Source organism: Atractosteus spatula, chromosome 2, assembly GCF_055471065.1.
Source record: "Atractosteus spatula isolate fAtrSpa1 chromosome 2, fAtrSpa1.hap1, whole genome shotgun sequence".
NCBI lineage: Eukaryota > Metazoa > Chordata > Actinopteri > Semionotiformes > Lepisosteidae > Atractosteus > Atractosteus spatula.
In genome coordinates, this window is record NC_142707.1 from 49,808,404 (window position 1) to 49,825,841 (window position 17,438).

The 17,438-nt window shown below is 47.0% G+C and overlaps 1 protein-coding gene across 4 annotated transcripts in view; it reads left to right on the plus strand.

The window, feature by feature from the left end:
- The window catches only part of LOC148839822 (uncharacterized), a 191,278-nt gene that overhangs the window by 96,067 nt on the left and 77,773 nt on the right, over positions 1-17,438 (plus strand). For all 4 annotated transcript variants that reach the window (XM_088909656.1, XM_088909659.1, XM_088909657.1 and 1 more), the window contains exons 19-20: positions 4,978-5,355; positions 14,260-14,691. In XM_088909656.1, coding sequence (XP_088765782.1) covers positions 4,978-5,355; positions 14,260-14,691 — 810 coding nt within the window. The remainder of the gene's footprint in view (positions 1-4,977; positions 5,356-14,259; positions 14,692-17,438) is intronic.

The window sequence follows — 17,438 nt, forward strand, 5'->3', positions numbered from 1 at the left end:
GGCTCTTGTGTTAGTCCCCATTCGCCCCTAAACTGAGCCATACTGGGGACATAACAGTGGGTCTCCATATCCACCCTGGTTGGTTGGTCATCTTTTGGATGACTGACAACACAACCTGTGAGTAGAAGACCGTCGTCAGACAGAGGCACCAGGGGCAGACATCCGTCATGAGGAGTGCTGGGACTGTTGGTGTCGCTGTTCTGAGTAAGATCCCTCTCAAGAAACTGGTGCAGCAGTTTCTCTCTCTTTCCCTGATCTGTGTGCAGTGGGGCTGCTGGTGCAGAATGGTGCTGTGTGTCTCCAGGTGGGGCTGCTGGTGCAGAATGGTGCTGTATCTCCAGGTGGGGCTGCTGGTGCAGAATGGTGCTGTGTGTCTCCAGTGGGGCTGCTGGTGCAGAATGGTGCTGTGTGTCTCCAGGTGGGGCTGCTGGTACAGAATGGTGCTGTGTGTCTCCAGGTGGGGCTGCTGGTGCAGAATGGTGCTGTGTGTCTCCAGTGGGGCTGCTGGTGCAGAATGGTGCTGTGTGTCTCCAGTGGGGCTGCTGGTACAGAATGGTGCTGTGTGTCTCCAGTATGGCTGCTGGTGCAGAATGGTGCTGTGTGTCTCCAGGTGGGGCTGCTGGTACAGAATGGTGCTGTGTGTCTCCAGGTGGGGCTGCTGGTGCAGAATGGTGCTGTGTGTCTCCAGTGGGGCTGCTGGTGCAGAATGGTGCTGTGTGTCTCCAGTGGGGCTGCTGGTACAGAATGGTGCTGTGTGTCTCCAGTATGGCTGCTGGTGCAGAATGGTGCTGTGTGTCTCCAGGTGGGGCTGCTGGTACAGAATGGTGCTGTGTGTCTCCAGGTGGGGCTGCTGGTGCAGAATGGTGCTGTGTGTCTCCAGGTGGGGCTGCTGGTACAGAATGGTGCTGTGTGTCTCCAGTTGGGCTGCTGGTGCAGAATGGTGCTGTGTGTCTCCAGGTGGGGCTGCTGGTACAGAATGGTGCTGTGTGTCTCCAGTGGGGCTGCTGGTGCAGAATGGTGCTGTGTGTCTCCAGGTGGGGCTGCTGGTACAGAATGGTGCTGTGTGTCTCCAGTGGGGCTGCTGGTACAGAATGGTGCTGTGTGTCTCCAGTGGGGCTGCTGGTGCAGAATGGTGCTGTGTGTCTCCAGGTGGGGCTGCTGGTACAGAATGGTGCTGTGTGTCTCCAGGTGGGGTTGCTGGTACAGAATGGTGCTGTGTGTCTCCAGTGGGGCTGCTGGTGCAGAATGGTGCTGTGTGTCTCCAGGTGGGGCTGCTGGTGCAGAATGGTGCTGTGTGTCTCCAGGTGGGGCTGCTGGTGCAGAATGGTGCTGTGTGTCTCCAGGTGGGGCTGCTGATACAGAATGGTGCTGTGTGTCTCCAGGTGGGGCTGCTGGTGCAGAATGGTGTTGTGTGTCTCCAGGTGGGGCTGCTGGTGCAGTATGGTGCTGTGTGTCTCCAGTGGGGCTGCTGGTACAGAATGGTGCTGTGTGTCTCCAGTGGGGCTGCTGGTGCAGAATGGTGCTGTGTGTCTCCAGTGGGGCTGCTGGTGCAGAATGGTGCTGTGTGTCTCCAGGTGGGGCTGCTGGTACAGAATGGTGCTGTGTGTCTCCAGTGGGGCTGCTGTTACAGAATGGTGCTGTGTGTCTCCGGTGGGGCTGCTGGTACAGAATGGTGCTGTGTGTCTCCAGGTGGGGCTGCTGGTGCAGAATGGTGCTGTGTGTCTCCAGTGGGGCTGCTGGTACAGAATGGTGCTGTGTGTCTCCAGTGGGGCTGCTGGTGCAGAATGGTGCTGTGTGTCTCCAGGTGGGGCTGCTGGTGCAGAATGGTGCTGTGTGTCTCCAGTGGGGCTGCTGGTACAGAATGGTACTGTGTGTCTCCAGTGGGGCTGCTGGTACAGAATGGTGCTGTGTGTCTCCAGGTGGGGCTGCTGGTGCAGAATGGTGCTGTGTGTCTCCAGGTGGGGCTGCTGGTGCAGAATGGTGCTGTGTGTCTCCAGGTGGGGCTGCTGGTGCAGAATGGTGCTGTGTGTCTCCAGTGGGGCTGCTGGTACAGAATGGTGCTGTGTGTCTCCAGTGGGGCTGCTGGTACAGAATGGTGCTGTGTGTCTCCAGGTGGGGCTGCTGGTGCAGAATGGTGCTGTGTGTCTCCAGTGGGGCTGCTGGTGCAGAATGGAGCTGTGTGTCTCCAGGTGGGGCTGCTGGTACAGAATGGTGCTGTGTGTCTCCAGTGGGGCTGCTGGTGCAGAATGGAGCTGTGTGTCTCCAGGTGGGGCTGCTGGTACAGAATGGTGCTGTGTGTCTCCGGTGGGGCTGCTGGTACAGAATGGTGCTGTGTGTCTCCAGGTGGGGCTGCTGGTGCAGAATGGTGCTGTGTGTCTCCAGTGGGGCTGCTGGTACAGAATGGTGCTGTGTGTCTCCAGTGGGGCTGCTGGTACAGAATGGTGCTGTGTGTCTCCAGGTGGGGCTGCTGGTGCAGAATGGTGCTGTGTGTCTCCAGTGGGGCTGCTGGTACAGAATGGGGCTGTGTGTCTCCAGTGGGGCTGCTGGTACAGAATGGGGCTGTGTGTCTCCAGGTGGGGCTGCTGGTGCAGAATGGTGCTGTGTGTCTCCAGGTGGGGCTGCTGGTACAGAATGGTGCTGTGTGTCTCCAGTGGGGCTGCTGGTGCAGAATGGTGCTGTGTGTCTCCAGTGGGGCTGCTGGTACAGAATGGTGCTGTGTGTCTCCAGGTGGGGCTGCTGGTGCAGAATGGTGCTGTGTGTCTCCAGTGGGGCTGCTGGTGCAGAATGGAGCTGTGTGTCTCCGGTGGGGCTGCTGGTACAGAATGGTGCTGTGTGTCTCCGGTGGGGCTGCTGGTACAGAATGGTGCTGTGTGTCTCCAGTGGGGCTGCTGGTGCAGAATGGTGCTGTGTGTCTCCAGTGGGGCTGCTGGTGCAGAATGGTGCTGTGTGTCTCCAGGTGGGGCTGCTGGTACAGAATGGTGCTGTGTGTCTCCAGTGGGGCTGCTGTTACAGAATGGTGCTGTGTGTCTCCGGTGGGGCTGCTGGTACAGAATGGTGCTGTGTGTCTCCAGGTGGGGCTGCTGGTGCAGAATGGTGCTGTGTGTCTCCAGTGGGGCTGCTGGTACAGAATGGTGCTGTGTGTCTCCAGTGGGGCTGCTGGTGCAGAATGGTGCTGTGTGTCTCCAGGTGGGGCTGCTGGTGCAGAATGGTGCTGTGTGTCTCCAGTGGGGCTGCTGGTACAGAATGGTACTGTGTGTCTCCAGTGGGGCTGCTGGTACAGAATGGTGCTGTGTGTCTCCAGGTGGGGCTGCTGGTGCAGAATGGTGCTGTGTGTCTCCAGGTGGGGCTGCTGGTGCAGAATGGTGCTGTGTGTCTCCAGGTGGGGCTGCTGGTGCAGAATGGTGCTGTGTGTCTCCAGTGGGGCTGCTGGTACAGAATGGTGCTGTGTGTCTCCAGTGGGGCTGCTGGTACAGAATGGTGCTGTGTGTCTCCAGGTGGGGCTGCTGGTGCAGAATGGTGCTGTGTGTCTCCAGTGGGGCTGCTGGTGCAGAATGGAGCTGTGTGTCTCCAGGTGGGGCTGCTGGTACAGAATGGTGCTGTGTGTCTCCAGTGGGGCTGCTGGTGCAGAATGGTGCTGTGTGTCTCCAGTGGGGCTGCTGGTACAGAATGGTGCTGTGTGTCTCCAGGTGGGGCTGCTGGTGCAGAATGGTGCTGTGTGTCTCCAGTGGGGCTGCTGGTACAGAATGGTGCTGTGTGTCTCCAGTGGGGCTGCTGGTACAGAATGGGGCTGTGTGTCTCCAGTGGGGCTGCTGGTACAGAATGGTGCTGTGTGTCTCCAGTGGGGCTGCTGGTACAGAATGGGGCTGTGTGTCTCCAGTGGGGCTGCTGGTACAGAATGGGGCTGTGTGTCTCCAGGTGGGGCTGCTGGTGCAGAATGGTGCTGTGTGTCTCCAGGTGGGGCTGCTGGTGCAGAATGGTGCTGTGTGTCTCCAGTGGGGCTGCTGGTGCAGAATGGTGCTGTGTGTCTCCAGGTGGGGCTGCTGATGCAGAATGGTGCTGTGTGTCTCCAGCAGGGCTGCTGGTGCAGAATGGTGCTGTGTGTTTCCAGGTGGGACTGGGCTGCAGTGATAGGTGAAGCTGTTGATTATCCGGTATTAAAAAAATAACCATTTTATCTTGTACCTTATGTTTTTTACTTTGTTTTATCTTTGTGAAGCTCTTACCTTTTCAGGCAATTATAGCTGCTTGATAATTAATCTCATGACCGAGACCTAATGATACACAGCTGTGATCCTAAAGGGCATTAAAAGAGGACTGAAGATGTAGAGGAGGGAGACACAGAGACTGTAGGAAGAGTGTCTGATCGGCTAACCGCTGAGATTAGTAGGAATATTATGATGTTACTGTATGTTTTTGGTTTCTTATTTTTCTACAGTGTATTAAGCCTATCTGAAGAGATGTGTTTCTTTACCCTGTCTGTGGGTCTGTAAGCGAGGCCTGGTGAGATTGAAAAGACCAGGTTGCTTCAATGAGGTTGTCATTCAGACAACATCTGTATTCAGAACAACTGTACAAATGTTCTCTGGTTTGGAGTTGACTTGATTGTAAAGACAGTTTGTAAAGACTTTCCTACTTATGGTCTTCTAGATATTCTTCTGTTTATGCAAACAATCCCTGTCTTATTGTACAGGGAGTTTCTCTGTTGACACCGGATTGTCAATCAGTAACACTCATCTTGCACTTTTACTCATATTGTAACCCACAGCTCCCTCCAGGCTCCTGTTCCTCACCTCTGTCTTCTGTCGTGTCTGTCTGTCCTGATCAGAGCTGTGAGTTGTCGTCCCTGTCTGGTGTGTGCTCTGGAGAATCTCCTCGAAACAAGACACAGGAGTCCACACCTTCATTCCCATCACATGTGTTCTAACAGGAGTCTCTGTGACAGACTGTGCTCCAATACCTCATTCCTTTTCTCCACAGGTTCTCTCTCCCAGACGGCGAGCAGGAGCCCAGTGAGGAGTTTAATCACAGAGTCTCTTCATTCCTGCTGCGTCTGGGACAGCAAATACAGCACTTCAGTGATCTAGGAGATAAAAGCAATTTCCTGCTGGATCTGTATTCCTGTGTGAAGGACTATGAGTCTCAAACAGGCAGGAATGTTCTCCCAGCACTCCAGCCAGTTTTCCAGTCAGCTCCTGCAGTCTGGGCTATAGACCTCTCCAAGAGAAAGGCCTCCCTCTTCCTTGAAGTGCTGAAACTCCACACAGTCAGGAAACCAGTAGAGCTGGAGGGCTGGTCAGCTGAAGAGAGTGAAGTGAGGAGTTTCCTTCAGTGCCTGCCCTATATTTCCCAGCTGAGGTAAGTGTGTGTGTACAGTCAGTCCTCTCTCAGTGTGTCTCTGCTGTGTTGCTCTGTGCTGTAAGGGAGCCTGTTCACTGGGAGACTGTAATGGGTGGTTAATTCAGTCGTTCTTTGTTTTACATTTTTAATTCATTTTTAACAAAGTTCAACCACCAACCATCATTAAACAATTAAAGAACAAAACAAGTTAAAGAGCAACCTTGAAAGGAGATAGTTTACAATATCATAAAGATACAGATACAGGGAATTCACCAGTATTCAGTTCTCTTCTAGCTCTCTAGTCACATCTGTCCCATCTCGTCTCCCAATCCAGTCATCCTCCTCATCCGGCATAACTCCTCTCCTCTCTCTGTCTGTGGAACACCTGAAGGAATTCCACTTTAGTACGCTTTGACCCTTAGGAAACAATTCTGTTATCCCCACTGGCAAATACTCTGTAAGAGGTGACCATAATTTATGGAAATATCTTTAGTCTTAATCCAGTTGATTAAAATACATTTCCTATCTAAAAGTCATTTACCCCAAAGCTGAAAGTGCAAAGTGTGATGGGGGAAGTGTTACCATTTTAGAAGGTAAACCCAAGAATAAAGGGCTCAGGGTCCTTTCTTATTTAACATGACAAATACCACTCATTTCCTGGAGAATAAAGCGCTAGAACTGTGAAATTAACATGCAATCCCTAAAGTAATGGAAATACGTTGCTGGATAGCCACAACATTTAACACTTAATGGTGAAGTGGCATCAGTTTTTCTGTTTTTAAAGTGTTATTGTATTATGTGTGAAAATTGATCTGAAAGAATTTACAGCCTCAAGCCAGTCATCCTTCACTGAGATCCCTTTCCCATTTCTGAGTGAGCTCAGCTGTGGCAAGTGAGTATAACACGGAATAGAGGAAGAAACAAAATGTCAGACTTGTCCCTAATGAACTTTTCTACATCGCTGTAAGGAGAAATATCAAAGGATGAAGGCATCTTCATAGTGATGAAGTGTAGCACTTGCAGAAACCCCCAAAAGTTATCTGGCAGAAGATTCAATTGCAATTGTAGTTGGTGGAAGGACATTCAGGTGCCGTCCTTCAATAATCCCCAGTCTTCTTCTGGATCTTTATCTTTACAACCCCTCAGACAACCCCCATGAGTAATCCAGACTTGCCAGCTGGGTGGCCTCTGGTGCGAGTGAGGCCAGGCAGCCTGTAGTTCTGCCCTGTCGATTTTTATAATGGCAGGTTTCATTTCCAAGCCCAGCAGGGAGGGCAGGCCCGATTAAAAAAACTGGACAGGCTGCCACCCCTCTACTCCTTTAAGACCACTAATCAGTATATTATTTGTTCGACTGCCGTTTTCAAGATCCTCTATGCCAGTGGTTCTCAACCTGCGGCCCGCAGTGTCCGACCCCTTTTTAATAAATTACATTTGTTTGCAGTTGATTCCTTTGATAAAAAACAGGTAGAACTTGCAGCCCCACTAAGAGTGTGTTTTAGTCATGTAAAACCGTTTCTGAATAGAATAGCTGGTGATGAGATTAATTTTCATTAATCTTTAATTTCATGAAAGTGCTGCACTTAGGCTTTAACACGCGTCACTAGAGCACACTTTCATATTGCCTTCACCGTCGTGCCCCTCGTACGTCTGAGTGCAAAGACTAGCCCGCTCACAGCAGGGTTGCCTGGCCTAGTAGTCTGCTAGTTCGTATGAAAAAGAAAGAAAAATGGATGAGTTTGTTGTAAGGGCTGTTAAGAAGCTCTTCCCTCAGTCTCAGTGCCAGAGACGTTTATGAGTTGTGTTCTGCGTAAATCAAGAGTGCAACTGACCAACTAAAAATTAGAATATTACTTGGTTGAAGTGGGGGCTCTGCAAAAATGATCCGCTAGGGTAAAGAGCATCTTGTGACCCTCTCGCAGTGTGTCTTATTTATACTGCAGTTTGATAAACTCACTGAAAAACGTTGTGGGTTGGGTATACACACAGTATAATATACATATCTCTTATGTAAACAGCTTTTTCCAGAACATGTCATTTTACATTGTAACTGTGTACCTTCACAGTACAAGTCATTATAACTGATTGATTTTAAAATGAGCTTCCCCAAAGTGTTTACTTTCCAGCTCTATTAAATGTACATGACACTTCCCTGTCTCGTGCATTACTGTATCTAAATATCATGAATTGTTAAACCCTTGAATATGCTGGATATATACAGGTGGTATTTACAGGTGACGCAGCGGGTTCTGTTTCAGGGGGAGGTTTCTGGTGTGGATGATTACTGTAGGCACTTGAAGGAGCTGGAACAAGAAGGGTGTGCAGATTAGGTGATCGGTGATATGAGATGATGGTGACAGTCAGGAAAGAGGGTACCAGTGGAGGGGGTCATCCTGTAAGGTGGGCAACTTGTCATTTATCAAACTTGACATTTGTCAAGTGTTTGCTCTCCAGCTCTGTGAAGAACCATACATACAGTTTTATGCAAAAGTTTGGGCCCCCCTGGCCAAATTACGTTTTGTTGATTTTCTAAGTGAAAAGAAGTGAACAACCTCTGCAGCGAACAAACTTAAACTTGACATATTTCTGCAAATATTAATGCACAGTTACTATTTATTTGCTAAATTTAACAGATTTTTAAAAAATAAAACATTAAATGTGGCATGTACAAAAGTTTTGGCACCCTTCCAGTTGATCCACTAGTGTTATTTTTTTGTAAGGTCTCAGAACTTAATTGATTTGTTAGGTCTTAATGTAAGTCAGGTGATGACAAGTCCAGAGCTTCATAAATTCTCTGACTCTTCGAACCTCTCAGGAAGCTGTGCTGACACTCAGCAACCATGGGCTCCTCTAAGCAGCTGACTGAGGATCAGAAAATAAAGATAGTTGACTCTTACAAAGCAGGGGAAGGCTATAAAGAGATATCTAAACGCTTCCAGCTTGCAATTTCCACTGTCCGAAATGTGATTAAGAAATGGAAGTTGAGACAATATCTCGTAGACCAGTCAGAAATGCAAAACAAAACCCCCACATCACTGCAGAGGACCTGCAGGAAGGTGTATCTGTCAGGGGAGAAGTGGTGCACCGGTCCACTGTGCAGCTTTGCTTGCACAAACATGATCTGCATGGAAGAGTCATCAGAAGGAAACCTTACCTGCAATCTCATCACAAAAGTCAAGTTGTGTGGTGTTTTGTGAGTTTTGGAACCAAGTGCTGTGGTCTGATGAAGTAAAAATTGAACTCTTTGGCTACAATCACCAAAGGTATGTTTGGAGAAAAAAAGGAGAAGCATTTAAAGAAAATAGCACCTTGCCAACTGTTAAGCATGGTGGTGGATCTATTATGCTTTGGGGTTGTCTGGCAGCCAGTGGCACAGGAAATATTGTGCAGGTAGAGGGAAGAATGGATTCTATTATGTATCAACAAATCCTGGAAGCTACTGTCCCACAGTCAGTGAAGACACGGAAGCTGAAAAGAGGTTAGACATTACAACAAGACAATGATCCAAAACATACCTCAAAATCAACCATGAACTACTTCAAGAAATTAAAGATTTAGGTTTTGGAATGGCCTTCACAGTCCCCAGACTTGAATATTATTGAAAAGCTGTGGGTAGATCTCAAACACGCAGTGCATGCAAGACGACCTAAGAATATTTCTGAACTAGAAGCGTTCTGCAAGGAAGAGTGGGGGGAAGATTCCTAAAGCAAGAATAGAAAGACTGTTAGCTGGCTGCAAGAAACGTTTGGAGATTTCTGCCAAAGGGGGTGTTACTAAGTACTGATACTTTTAGCTCTGGAATTGTCATCACTTGACTTAGATTAAGACCTAACAAATCAATTAAGTTCTGAGACCTTACAAAAAAATAACACTAGTGGATCAACTGGAAGGGTGACAAAACTTTTGTACATGCCACATTTAATGTTTTATTTTTTTCAATCTGTTAAATTCAGCAAATAAATAGTAACTGTGCATTAACATTTGCAGAAATATGTCAAGTTTAAGTTTGTTCGCTGCAGAAGTTGTTAACTTCTTTTCACTTAGAAAATCAACAAAACATGTAATTTGGCCAGGGGTGCCCAAACTTTTGCATACAACTGTAACACTTCCCTTTCTCCTTAGTGTGACTAATGATCTAAGTGTTGTGAAAATGTTCAAACTGATATGCTCTCTTCAGCAGGATCCCTGGCCGTGGTCACACAAGTTTGCTCTAGGAGTCCTGTTAGACAGTGAGACTCAGTGTTTCTCCCTCCCGGTGTGCTCTGCAGTCTGGCCTGGTCCAGCTCCTCACACACAAGCCTGTCTCACACAGAAGAGTCAGAGAAACAGCAGTGAGGCCCTCAGAGGAAGAGTGCCGAGTTCACGATATTCACTGCGTGTTTTAATCCAGACGGACGACACAGATAGGGTTGCGTTGAGTGTGTTTAGTCCCTGTGATGTGAGCTGAACCTGCTGATGCTGTTACTGCTGTGTGTGTTAATGTTGTGGGTGTATTTCAGTGTGGTTTTCACTGTGGGTAGTGTGGGAGAGTTTGACTTTTTGTCGCCATCGATACAGCAGGAATTCAGACAAAACCTTTGGAAATATGGCTAAAAGTACCAGTGGAACACTGTCAAAGGACTGATGTTGTATGAAATATTCAGTCTAGAGTCGAGGGAAACAAGCTTATGTGTTAGTGTTTTCTGTGTTCTCCAGAATATTACAACCCAGGGATGCCCAACCAGTTGATTGCGGAGCGCTTGCCAGTCGATCGATTTGCAAGAATGTTTGGCAAAAAATAAATGGGCTATTTGACTGTTTACTTTTTTCGATAGCCTAAAAATTCATTCAGATCTGTGCATGTAATGTCATACATTTTACTGCCCTTGTGTGTGTTTAACCCTGGTCGAATGGGTTGTAAAAGTCTCTTCCCTGAGTGCTGGCTGACACTGGAAAAAATGCTGCAGGAGCTCCGTAAATAAAGAGTGTTGTGTGCGCTGCCCAAGAACGTTCTCTTGGCTATTGCGGCACGAACCCCACATTCACTCTGTGCATAGTGGAGCGAAACAGACTGGCTGTGACAAATTCGCCAACAGTTTGATTAGTTTGATTGCCTTTTTGATAGTTGTAGTGTTTGACTGAAAATGATGAAGCAAAGAGACTAAAAACTTACCGTTACCACAAGGAATGGAAGCATGATTATTGTTTGTACTTTCACATTCAAATCTGCAATGCTAGCGTCTACGTGAAAAAGGGAAATATAGAACAACACTTCAAAACTGCACACAAAACGTATGATGTGGACTTTCCCGCTAAACGTGAGTTACGGAAAAGAAAAGTAGAAAATTTTAAATGTCAACTAGCAGCAGTCGGCAAAAAGTCATTCAGGGATCGAGAAGTAATAAAAAAAGTGTTTGCTGAGGCTGCTGGCTTGTTATTTGGAGATTTCAAAAACAAACATTTTTGGCCAGGTTCAGACAGCTGTTGCCTGAAATCAAAGAGTTTCTCAAGTCGTCTAAACATGATGAGGATGACCAGTGGCTTCTGGATTTAGCATTCCTCACAGACTTGACCGAACTGCTGAATGAGCTGAATGTCGAGCTGCAGGGACAAAATAAAAGTGTCATCGACATGATCAGCAGTGTCAACACGTTCAAAAAAATGACAAGTGTTCTCAAGTAAGCTTCTCAGTGCCGATGGTCACATTAAGGTTGGAATATATTCTTTTTTCTAAAATGGGGAACATTATTTGTTCACTGTAGCATGAGTCACTTGCTTTTATTTGCTGTCATTGTAGTGATGGATATCGTTATTGTCACGATCGTTACTCCTCCTCTTAAGGGCGCTCCAGCCCTTCCTCGTTCTGTCCCATTCCCCACACCTGTTCCTTATTCCAGCCCCTCTTTAGTTCCACCTTAAAGCCAGACGCAGGCGATTGCTCGGGGCTTCTCATTGATTTCCGTGTCGTGAGAGCCCGGGGTCCTGCCGCGTCTGGCTCCGTTATGGTTTTAGTTTCCTGTTCCTGATTCCCTGCCCCGCCGGTCCCGACCCGGTTCTGGTTTTAACTACGGATGGATCCCCTGGTCTTGGACTAAACCTCCCGTCTTGGATTCCCCCTCTGGATTTACCCTTGGATTGTTCGCCCTGGATTCACTCCCCCCGGACACTAGCACTGCATGGACACGCCCCCCTGTCTCCTGACCGACTCCCGCATGATATTTTTCCCTCTTGTTTCTTCACCTTTCGGATCGTGTCGTCCGCATAGGGCCCGGAAAGAACTGTTCCTGACAGTTATTATACTGATGTGACCACAGTCTGTTTTTCCTATATCAGAGCTTCAAATTAACACTGGTAGATCACTCTGGACTGGCAAATGAAAAAATAGATCTTACATTAAAAAAGTTTGGGCACCCCTTTTAGAACCCTTCTGCTCCCAGCTACTGGTGCTGTCCCAGCAGTTAACTCAGGTCCTAGTAGGGCTGGGCGATATATAAACAATTTATCGATACCTACGTTAAGAATCTCTCACCGACCTAATTTTGCTGATTTTGGTATGTTTTGAAGAATGAAGAGATAAGAGAGATGCCTGGGAAGTGAGATAATAATATCATTTTCTTGTTTTTGTATGTTTTTTGCAAACTATACAGTCTAGTGGCTTGACGTAGGCTTTGTGCTCAAATGTATATAAAGATGCTGCCTGTCCTTGGTCAGTAAGATAAGGGGCATGTATTTGGTAAGCTGGCTGTACGCCCAGAAAATGAAAAGAACTAACTGTTGTCTAGTCTGCAACTTAGATATAATTAAATGGCAGGTGTTGCTGTTTCATCAGTTGTTTAGAATATGTCATAGTAACTCTTTGTGTTTTAAGGTATAAAGGACCATCTTCAGCTACTTATTTTTTAAGTCTGGTGGTTGCAAGCCAGACTTCCATATGCATATGAATGAAGGGACTTCTGCTTCACAGACACCTGAACTTTGTCATTTGTTTGACACTACAGTTTGATAAAAGCTTTCCCCACTGTGAGCTTTCATGAGTGGTCCTCTTAAAAAACTACAACACCGGGTAGTCATATCCAGTCACATGCTTCTGTCTCGACCACCCTTCGCTCTTCATTCAAAACACAGAGAAGCATGCCGGGCGTGAGACAACACGAGCGCTCATGCTGAACCCAGGCAGGCAGGGAAGACTCAAGTACAAATGAAGGCGAGCTGGTATCTAAAAAAGATGCCGTGTTGATCGTTTGGTCAATATCTGGCTTCAGCAAACAGCAAACTGAACAAAGAGAAACAAAAGTCAGATGTAAACTCTGTCGGAAAACCGTTTCTGCGCCCAAAAGTAACACAAGCAACTTGTTTCATCACTTGAAACACAACCATGTCGTGGAATATGAAGAGTGCGTGGCCAAAAAAGAGAGAGAGAGACTGACAAGCGCACTCATGGCCAAAGTGACAACGTGGGGCAGGGTTAGAGAGGGAATATGACAAGACTTGACCAGGAGTTTTGAGAAGACTCTACACTGTCTGCTGAAGTTTGTAGTTTCCTCTGCCCTGTTCCAATAAAATCAGGTTTTAGGGGTTTTATAAAACTGGGGCACTGATGAGCTGGGCTCCTGTTTGATGAGGTCAGCTGTGGATGATTAGCTCACCACTCAAGGTATAACAGGGTGTAGAGTCCTTTGTGTTGTTGCTATGGAAGAAATGTTAGCGAGCAAAGGAAAGCTCAAAGTATTTTGCTGATCTTGGTGTAAAGTGGAACCGTGAGAATTTTAGAAGCTAAAGTAAAGTTCCATGTTGCCCTGAAAAATTCCTCTCGCGAATGAGTCACGTGTGAGTGCGGTGTGCCTGGCTCAGCTCAGCTGGCTAGTCCAACAACACCTTAGTTAGCCTTCAGAGAGCAGACGTGCTGTGAAAATGACAGAGGGACATGACATCTCAGCTTTATATCCACCAAAAAAGCACCTTAAATCGGCAGTCTGTGAGCATTTTTGGATATCTAAAAAATGATCAGGGGGTAGTAGAAGACGACGGATATCCAATTTGCAAAATGTGCCAAAAAAAGTGGCGATGAAAAATGCAAACACGTCTAATCTGGTTTAGCGTCCCCGTGATCACCATCCATCCTTTAATACACAAGTCAAGGTAAAAAATTAAACTTGCTAACGTTAAATTAAGTTGGGGCTGGAGCAGTCCTCTGTGCGTGTTTAACGTTACTTTCGTTTTCATCCAAGTCGATTTTGCGGTAATGCCTCTGTCACTTATAAACACTTTTCCTATAATTGGTGCTCGCCACCAGTCCATCCACTGGCCCTGGCGTTAAAGTAAATACACAAATATATTTTACTGACAACGAGTGACGAAGTTCAAAGTGAGGAGAAGGACGAGCTGAGACGGACCTCTATGAATATTTCCATTTGCCCTCTATAAATTATTTCTGTATATTTTTATATTTTAAATATTTTATTTATTTTTATGTATTCAAAAGGTAGTTACTGTATTATTTTGGTTTCTAAAGGCAACTACAGTGAATTCTTAAATGTGCCTACTTTTCATATTTATGTTTTTAATATAAAGTAGGCTTACATGTTTTATTTGTAGGACCAAAAGAATGTTATAAAAAAACAATAAAATGTTTAATTATGCCATGCTTTGTATCTCATAATAAAATTACCTGAAAATAAATCGTGAAACCGTGATATTTCCTGAGACTGTAATCGTACCATCAAAATCTCACACCGTGAAATCCCTAGTCAAGAGTCACTCCTGTGGTGAGAGCTGTGCTCACTCCCCTCACTCCTCCTTCACACACTCTTCTCTGTTCTCTCCTTTCAGGGGAAGATCCCCATTCAGGGAAATGGCTCCTTGTGTCTGAGAGTTCCTGCACAGCAGCCACTGGAAACACAGCTGAGAGAAATGGGGCTCAGTCTGTCTCCTCCTCTCTTTCAGGTTCTCTTGGTGGAAACAGGACTCTGAGGAGAAGAAACACAAAGCCATTTCATTCCTGCTGGATCTGTGTCTGCAAGGAGCAGAGTGGGAGACACAGACAGGAGAGAAGGTCTTGAAAACACTGGTGGCAGTTTTTAATTTTAGGGAGTTTTTGTCTAATTATGAAAGTAGCACTTTCCTGCTGGATCTGTATTCCTGTGTGAAGGACTATGAGTCTCCAACAGGCAGGAATGTTCTCCCAGCACTCCAGCCAGTTTTCCAGTCAGCTCCTGCAGTCTGGGCTATAGACCTCTCCAAGAGAAAGGCCTCCCTCTTCCTTGAAGTGCTGAAACTCCACACAGTCAGGAAACCAGTAGAGCTGAAGGGCTGCTCAGCTGAAGAGAGTGAAGTGAGGAGTTTCCTTCAGTGCCTGCCCTATATTTCCCAGCTGAGGTAAGTGTGTGTGTACAGACAGTCCTCTCTCAGTGTGTCTCTGCTGTGTTGCTCTGTGCTGTAAGGGAGCCTGTTCACTGGGAGACTGTAATGGGTGTTCAAGTTCAAGTTCACGTTTATTTGTCATTCCAGCCATATACAAGTATACAGTCGAATGAAATATCGTTCCTCCTGGTCCACGGTGCAAATACAGGCAGGACAGACAGGACACTGACATAGAAATTGTAGACAGGATACACATAGAGCAAATTACAAGGCAATATATAATACAATATACACAACACACTGAGGGGGTTTAAACCCCTGTTTCTGGAATTGGGGCGAGTGGAAGTAGATTCCGGGGTGTTGAGGAGCCTGACAGCCTGTGGGAAGAAGCTGTTACAGAGTCTGGTTGAGCTAGCCCGTACACTGGGATATCTTTTCCCAAGGGCAAAGACTTTATGGGAGGGGTGGGAGAGATCATCTACTGTACTGGAGGCCCTGTGTCAGCAGCGTTTGTGATAGGTGACAGAAATGGAAGGGAGGGAGGCTCCAATGATTTTTCAGCTGTTTCCACAATTCGTTGCAGGGTCTTGTGGTCTGAAGTGTTGCAATTCTCAAACCAAACAGTGATCCAGCTGGTCAAGGTGCTCTCAATGGTGCTTCTGTAGAAAGTGGTAAGAATGGGCGGGGGAAGGTTTGCCCTCCTCAGTCGCCACAGGAAATAGAGACGCTGCTGTGCTTTCTTGGCTAGAGAGGTGGAATTGAGGGACCAAGTGAAGTCATCTGTAATGTGTACACCAAGTTTCTTGATGCTCCTAACTGTCTCCGCAGGGGAGCCGTTGATGTACAGTGGGGAGTGATCAGCGTGGGCCCTCCTGAAGTCAATGATTATCTCTTTGTTTTGTTTACATTAAGAGATTGTTGTTTGTGCACCAGCCCGCTAGTTGCTCCACCTCCTCTCTGTATGGTGACTCATCGTTGTTGCTAATGAGGCCCACCACTGTCGTGTCATCGGCAGTACAGTGTAATGTTTCATAGCCGTTCAGGGACGCCAAAAATGTAATCATAGCCGGCCCAGGGACGCCAAATATGTAAGAAAACCGGCTCAGGGACGCCAAATATGTAACATTGCCATAGCCAAAATGTAAATGTAGTGGCTCTCTGAAGGCACCAGTTCTGTAGGGTTTGGGCATTTACTGTGACAATTATTAATTGTAGCAGTAAATCACAAAGTTGATTCTTTTGATGGCTTTAGAATCCAACCATGCGACATAACTCAAACAACGCACACACACAGGTACTAATACACGAGGATACATTTATTAATACATAGAATATGCATATAAACCTAACAGATCTTATCGAGAGGGTTATCAGAATACAAAAGATATATTCAATCAGTTACGAAGTGTTACACATATCAAGAGGACATACGTTCAGTATATCATTCATTTAGACCGTTTCATAAATGAACTTGGTTATAACTTCTACATTAGATACTCAAAACAAGTACATAACTCTTAGGAATTAAATTGATATCAACTGGTTGGGATAACAATTGAATTCTCGAGCTGTAATGCATTGAAGTTGAATACTCATCCAATCTCTGGGGATTCAGATCTCCTGTGGGCACAAAGAAACAGTTGCAGGCTGTTGCTGTCCAATCCGCGCTCTCTGGCTCCGTGCCAGGCTGTGCTGTGCGGCTTGCGACGGTGCGCTGCTGATGCTCACTGACCGGCTAGTTAGTATTGGCTTTAACTAGCAAAGTTTGTGCACAGGAGAAAAGATGACTGTGGATCTCAGCAGGTCAGGAAGAAGACCGGTTCAGTCCTGATGAAGCGCTAGTTCTGAATAGTGATTCAGCTGTCCACATTTCCGACCTGTTCACGAGGCCTGCTGCTGGTTACTCTCTGGCAACCTCCGTTCTAGACTCTTAGAACAAAGGAAAGTTCTGGCACTCGGACACACTGGCCGTTCCGTGGTTGTCCGGGCTGAGTCTCAGGATGGTCAGGAGGCGCGCTACGAGAATGTCCTGCCCTTGGGAGCCTTCTGCTCCTGGGCCGTCCTGCCCTGGAATTCTCCTTTGAATTCCCTTTAGAACAGTCCACAGAATCCTCTCCAGAATCTTACTGAATCTCGTTTTTACCTGGAGGAACTTCAGCTCGTTCATTGGCTGAAAGTTCCATGGGCATCAGAGTCCCACGTGGGTTACTCGGCCCTACCAGTCCCTGATTGGTTGATCAAGGTGAGATATGAGTCACTTACTCCTGACACTTAGGAATGCAGTCCAGATGTCCATCTGGCACTCCCTAGACAGATAGGCGCCAATGGATGACCATTGATCATGATAGCCAGGCTTAGCTAAGTGCATCCCCCTTTGGGAGCTGTCCTAGGAAACCTTATCAGCCTGCATGAATAGTTTCTCTGTGGCTGCACCACAGAGATGAACAGAGAAATGGGGCCTCATTTGGGAAGGCTCAGAACACTTAATTCTTCCTTATTAATAAGCCTCGCCACTACAACAGTCATGAGTCAATGTGAACAGAAGTGGACTGAGCACACAGCCCTGGGGGGTCCCAGTGCTCACTGTGACGGTGCTGGAGATGTTATTACCGATCCGGACTTTTAGAGGTCTCTCGGTAAGAAAGTCCAGAATCCACTTACAGAGGGAGGTGTTGAGGTTCGGCAAGCTCAATTTTTCTGTCAGATTCTGGGGGATGATTGTATTAAATGCTGAACTGAAGTCAATGAGCAGCATTCTTACA